Source organism: Podarcis liolepis (genome assembly GCF_965112155.1).
Source record: "Podarcis liolepis genome assembly, chromosome: 10".
Classification (NCBI taxonomy): domain Eukaryota; kingdom Metazoa; phylum Chordata; class Lepidosauria; order Squamata; family Lacertidae; genus Podarcis; species Podarcis liolepis.
Window position 1 is genome coordinate 5,051,159 of NC_139562.1, and position 6,899 is coordinate 5,058,057.

At 48.6% G+C, this 6,899-nt stretch overlaps 1 protein-coding gene across 4 annotated transcripts in view; it reads right to left on the minus strand.

Moving 5' to 3' along the window:
* Positions 1–1,814, minus strand: part of FLNC (filamin C) — a 127,411-nt gene extending 125,597 nt beyond the window's left edge. For 3 of the 4 annotated variants that reach the window (XM_083460824.1, XM_083460823.1, XM_083460822.1), the window contains exon 1: positions 891–1,814. In XM_083460824.1, coding sequence (XP_083316950.1) covers positions 891–1,245 — 355 coding nt within the window. In that variant the 5' untranslated portion in view covers positions 1,246–1,814. The remainder of the gene's footprint in view (positions 1–890) is intronic. The other variant, XM_083460825.1, reaches the window with a different exon arrangement.
* Positions 1,815–6,899: the final 5,085 nt, after the last annotated feature.

A 6,899-nucleotide genomic window follows, 5' to 3' on the forward strand; every position in this document is an offset into this window, starting at 1 on the left:
AACCACAAAATCTCTCCACGCCGCAGTGTATTTTCAATAGATTCATATTGACATCAGAAGACACACAAGCAGGAAAGACCCTCACTCTCCTCTCCCGCAGACTCCAGATTCCATTGCTGCCTCTGACCACGGCCAAGAGGAACTCTGTCTAACTTCCATCCCATCTGAAGCTGTTCCGATAAAGTGTTTATTTTGAAGCTCCGCCTCTCTGGGACCGACTAAGCAGCAGCAGCAGCTGCGTATGCAGCCGTGTAATCCCTCTCTCGGCCGGGACTAAGTAGCACTCTGTGTAACCTGGGAAGCTGGCGGCCCATCAGAGGATAGCCAGCTGCCAGCTGTCCTTTTCTGCAAGAAACCTAACATGCAAACTGGGCAGTAAGAAACCAGCGCTAATACCTGTCTCTTTATAAATAAAATATTGGTGCCGTAAAAATATATATCAAAGCGTCGCAGCAACAACAGAAAACCACACCATAAATACCACTAAGATTTTTTTAAACAACAGCAGCAGCAGCAACAACAACCAGATGTCCATTCTGAATTCCCTGCACAGGCCTAGAGGCGGAGAAAAGTTTCCAGCAGGCGTGTGAAAGTTGGCGCAGAGGGCGCCTGCTGCCCTTGCCCTTAGCTGTCGCAGACCAAGAGACCTGTGTAACGCCGGAAGACGCAGCCACAAACCCCCTTCCTCTGCCAAACCGTTTTCCAAGTACCCCTCTCCAAGACAGACCCTGCGCGCGCGCGCCTCCTCCCGGGTCTACACACCCTTGATCGCTAGTGAGGAGCGGGGCGCGTAGAAATGTGGGGCTGGAAAACCACCCCCACCCCGGGGGGATCCCCCACCCTCGCCCCCTCCTCCTGCCAGGGCGCGTCCCCCTCCTCCAGCAACTCACCGATGGAGACCAGCTTGATGTGTTCCCGGTCGAGGAACTCCAGCGCCACCGAGACGTTCTCCAGTTTCATCTGCCTGAAGTTGGGGCGCGCGTGGTACTTTCGGTACATCTTCTTCTGGCTCAGGACCTCGAGGAGACCGATGAGCTTCAAGCCGTCGCTCAGGTCCTTCTGCAAGTCGCCGATGCGCTTGTTCATGCACTTGAGGTGCTCGTTGCACCAGCGCGTAAAAGTGTTCTGCTGAATCTTCTTCCAGGGCGCGTCCTCGGCCAGGTCTTTCTCGGTGGCCGGCATCTCCTCCTGCTCCTCTTGATAATAAGTTTGGGGGGCCTGGTCGTAGTAACTATTGCTATTCATCCTGAATTATTGTTATTTTGTTTCGGAGCGGAGAAGGAAGGAAGTGGGTCTGTCCGTTCGAAGAGAGCAGCTCCGAAAAAGGCGAGCGAAAGAGCGCGAGCGAAAGGGACGAGGAGAGACCAAAATCCAAGCGCCGCAAAAAGTTGCTCGCGGCGAGTTGGGATCGACTAGCGGGGGGGTGAAATTGAGCAGACGGAAGAGGAGGGAGAAAGGGCTCGAAACCCACCTTGTTTGTTTTAAATTGGGGGGCGGGGGGTTTCTTCCTGGGGTCTCCAACTTTCCTTCCCAAAATCCAGAGGTGCGCCGCTTCGCCCCGAAGAGGGTGAAAACAGTATCCAGAAAACGGATCAGCGAGGGTGGAGAAAATTAATCCACAAAAGCGGGCTGCTGCTTCTATTTTCTTTTGTTTCCCTTTTCTGATTCCTTCTTCCTTTCAGCTGGGATTTCGGAGGCAAGCGAAGAGAAGAGAGGAAAAGACAGGCAGGGAGGACAGCGGAGAGAGAGAGAGAGAGAGAGAGAAAAGAGGGCGTGTGTTGCGAGTTTTCCTGGCTCATTCAAAAGTGGAAGGTCCGGGGCAAAGGAGGGGTTTTTAAAAAGCTTTCCCCCACCCCACCCCTCGCCCCCCAACCAACCAACCAGCCACCCCCTTGTTCCACGTCAGGAGGAAGGACTCCCAGGAATGCCTGCGCTGTGACCATATACAACGATGAGATGAGTAACTGGCTCCCAATCGCCCCCTGAGATAATTCAGGAGCTGTGGATTGGGCGCTATGGATAGCAAAGGGGCAGGGATTGGCTCTGCCAGGAGCAGATCTCCCCCCCCCCACTCCGTTACAAACTCCACTCTTCTCTACACCCCCCTCCAACCCAACCCACTTCTTCAGGCTGGAAATTTAGGGATGTATCACTTGCTATTTTTAAGATCCCCCCCCCGTCCACAAATGGGGGGGTTGAATATTGTTAGGATTTGTCTTCTCTTGAATATGGGAAGGGGAGGGTGGCAGCAGCCGGCCTCTGGCCTCAGTTCTTTGGATCCAATTGCTGCTAGAAAGGGGGGGGGAGTTTAAATGGAGGAGTTGGGGGGCGCAAAAGGTTTGTTGGGGGTGGGAGCAGAAATGTAAGTTCTCAGAAGATGGGGAATCGGATGTGCCTTTGAAAACCCACCTGATTAAATTCAGGGGAACCAATAATAATAATAATAATAAACTTTATTTATACCCCGCCCTCCCCAGCCAAAACCGGGCTCAGGGCGGCTAACACCAGGTATAAAAACAATTGATTAAAACACAACTTAAGAACAAGGCTAAAATGCAACATTAAAATGCAGCCTCGTTTCAGTAGAAACTCGAATCAAAAACTTTTTGGGGATGAAAATGTCAAATCTTCACCATATCCAGACTGGTCCTACGTGGGCCAGAAAAAAGCCAGGGAAGTCCCCAAATAGGAGTTCCATCACAGAAGGAGAAAGGAAAAAGGATAGAGGGGGAGGGGATCAAGTTGATTCCAAGCCAAAGGCCAGGGGAGCGCACACACACACACACACACACACACAGTGGGTTCAGAATGACTGAGCATCTTGAACCCATCACTTGTGGATGCAGTTACGGCAGCGTAAGAATTGGAAGAGCATCGGGGTTTTTTTTAAAAAAAGCCCAGCGTTTTAGAATTCTGAAAAATATGGTTTGCAGAGGTGGGAAATCTTTAGACACCCACACATCTCAGGGGAACAAAGAGGCCCAGTTTGTGCAACTCAGCTGTCACCAGTTGACTCCTTGATACTCGAGCGGCAAGCCGCATGGAAGTTTCCCTGAGCAGAGGCCACAGCACAGGCGAGATTCGAACCCGAGTCTTCCACAATCAAGCTCTCACACACCCTTTCTTGATCTACTTTGGCTTGCCCTCTTTGCAGAGGTTACAGTATATTAATAAAAATAAAGAAATCAGAAATACAGGTGCAACCTGAAGGATAGCTTTTACTCCAAAGAGTGACGTGTCAGTACGGACGTTATTATTATTATTATTATTATTATTATTATTATTATTATTATGTTTTATATATTCCCTTCCTCATAAGATCTCAGGGTATAAAATACAGGATAAAAACAAGTAAATAATTAAAAACAAAACATCAGAACAATAAGGCCACAGACACATTTAAAAGGCTCTTCAAGGCCTGGTTGAAGAGGTCCATTTCCTCCTGGGCCCTGGCCCCTAAAAATATATAATGAAGGCACCAGACGTTGCTCACACATGGACACACACACACTCCCCTCTGCCACCCATGAATGAGGAACAAAACTATCCAAAGCCCTCCTTCCCCTCCCACACTGCGCACAGCAAATACTTAAAATACTTTGAACTCTTCCCTTCCTCCCATTATTTTCATCCTCTCCCCCACCCCCAAAACCACCCCTCACTCACGGTTAAAAAGCAATTAATGGGATTATAACAAAAAAAAACACCCAAAACTAGTTAAATGCAGATTATTATATACTATTTACAGTGGTACCTCGGGTTAAGAACTTAATTCGTTCCGGAGGTCCCTTCTTAACCTGAAACTGTTCTTAACCTGAGGTACCACTTTAGTTAATGGGGCCTCCCGCTGCTGCCGCCACGCAATTTCTGTTCTCATCCTGAAGCAAAGTTCTTAAGCCGAGGTGCTATTTCTGGGTTAGCGGAGTCTGTAACCTGAAGCGTCTGTAACCTGAAGTGTCTGTAACCCGAGGTACCACTGTATATCCAAATTGAGGACAAATAGTATGACTCAGGGGTATGGCAAACTCTCTCTACTAAGAACGCCGGTGACATATTTTCTGGGTCATGGCTGATGATGTACATGTAGTTTTGGGAGCTGGTGGGGGAATCGGAGAGGGAGAATCAGTGATTCCCTCGCCTCGGGGAGTGCGCAAATGATATCACCCCGTCGAGCTGTGCATCCATGTGCGTTTTACACACTGGAAGCTGCTGGAGTTTTCTCCTCCTCTGTGGTGTCACTCTGGCTCAAAAAGGTGCCTTCTCATGGAACGGTTGAAAGCTGACTCCTCGCACAGCTGCAGGAGGGAGGGAGAGAGGCCCGGGCCCTGTTTCATTTTTCTCTTATGATGCCTCTGCCACCCAAAATAGCCCATGAGCTGTGCAGTCACCCTGACGTGCCGCGTCGAGAGGGGGTGCGGACCGGACGGGCAGCTCAAGGAGGGATTTGCCTTGTAAACAGCACCCACTTGGCTAACAGAGCTTCCACACTGGCCCGTCACAGGGGCCCAACTCGTAGGCGCATCAGCTTTCTCTGGAGGGGGGGTGTGTGGAGTCCGGCAGGAAGTCCCAGGACAGAAGGCACTGACTGAGCGCCGTTTGACCCCGAGCCCAGATACTCGACTAGTGGCATGTCAAAGCCAAAAGAGTATGCTCTCCATCATTTCTCTGTTGAAAATAGGGACGTCCGACTCCATGATGAAGATGATCATTATTATTATTTTACTACTTGTACCCTGCCCATGGGACTGGGCTGCCCCAGCCACTCTGGGAGGTGAAATAAAATTTAAGGTCTTATGGCACGCGGGTGGCACTGTGGGTTAAACCACAGAGCCTTCTTGTTCTTTAGTCGTGTCCGACTCTTGGTGACCCCCTGGACCAGAGCACCCCAGGCACTCCTGTCTTCTACTGCCTCCCGCAGTTTGGTCAAACTCATACCGGTAGCTTCAAGAAAACTGTCCTCTGTTGTCCCCTTCTCCTTGTGCCCTCCATCTTTCCCATCATCAGGGTCTTTTCCAGGGAGTCTTCTCTTCTCATGAGGTGGCCAAAGTCTTGGAGCCTCAGCTTCAGGATCTGTCCTTCCAGTGAGCACTCAGGGCTGATTTCCTTCAGAATGGATAGGTTTGATGTTCTTGCAGTCCATGGGACTCTCAGGAGTCTCCTCCAACACCAGAATTCAAAAGTATCCATTCTTCGGCGATCAGCCTTCTTTATGGTCCAGCTCTCACTTCCATACATCACTACTAGTAAGTATGGAAGTGAGAGCTAGACCATAAAGAAGGACCACAGAGCCTAGGACTTGCTGATCAGAAGGTTGGCGCTTCGAATCCCCGCGACGGGGTGAGCTCCCATTGCTCGGTCCCTGCTCTTGCCAACCTAGCAGTTCAAAAGCACCTCAAAGTGCAAGTAGATAAATAGGTACCACTCTGGTGGGAACATAGCTGTCAACGTTTCCATTTTTTAAAGGGAAATTCCCTTATTCCGGATAGGATTCCTCGCAAGAAAAGGAAAAAGTTGACAGCTATGGGCTGGAAGGTAAACGGCGTTTCCGTGCGCTGCTCTGGTTCGGCAGAAGCGGCTTAGGCCTGCTGGCCACATGACCCGGAAGCTGTATGCCGGCTCCCTTGGCCAGTAAAGCAAGATGAGCGCCGCAACCCCAGAGTCAGCCACGACTGGACCTAATGGTCAGGGGTCCCTTTGCCCTTTACTATATATAATAAATGTTCATAAATGTACCAAGCAAACACATACATAAATATATAAACCACATGTCTGAAGCAGCACAGGAAAACAGCCCTGGAACCATTTTGGCTCCCAAACTGACCAAATGATTTCTCTGCAAGGTCAATGAAAATGGAAATGCCTCCCCATTGTCTTTTCCTTCACAAATCCTGTGTTTGAATAGGGTGTGAGCCTGTGACCTGGCTCAGGAACTAAGTATGTATCATTACAAAAGACTGGCCAGGCTCCCCAGGGTATCCAATCAAGTAAGCATTAACAGGTAACCTGCCAGACAGGAGGTAAACAACACACTCAGATTTCTGTTGTAGACCGCCTTTTCTGTGACCATCTTTCTCACAAAACATGGGGAGAGGTTGGCCCAAATCTCTCTCTTTTGGCTCCAAGAGGCTGGCAAGCTTCTGTGTTTTTCATAAAGTTATCCCTAGTCGAAAAGCTTCTGTATTTTCTACTAGGGATAACAGACACAGACGTAGCAAGAGAAGATCAGAAAATATTCCTCTATGCCACAGGAGCGGCAAGGATCCTAATTGCTAAAAACTGGGAAAAAGAAACTGTGCCAACAAAAAAGGAATGGCAAGACAAACTGTTGAACTGGCTAGATTAACAGAGGCAATGAGAGATCACACCAGACAAGAGTTTCAAAAAGCATGGGGAAAATGCAGAGTATACTTCACAAAACTGTGCCCTAAAATACATACCTGGACTTGTTTCGATTAATGTCTGCAGGAGACTTTGTGGCTATTTAAGTTATAATTAGAAAAATCTTAATAATTATTCATAAAGGAAACAGCTTATAAGAAGTAAATAAGGAGCCCAGGTACAGGATAAAGGAAGTCTTTTATTTGGTTGTTTGTATTGTTGTATGTTATGCTTATTGTATGTTATGTTCACGTTTAATGAGGGTGGATTTGTGTATTGGGGGGTGGGTTATGTTATGTTGTAAATAAAATTCCAATAAAATATTTATTATCCCATCTCAAAAAAACACAACAAGAGTCTGGGAAGGTGAGAGACAAGTCGGGGTCACAGGGATCTGAGGGGTTCCCCTCTTTTGCTACAAAACTGTTCCCTGTGCCAAAAAGCCAAGCCTTTGGCCGAAGAAACAAGATCCCAACAGGTCTGTGAATCAGATTTGTGCCAGGAATTCTGGCTGAAACGAT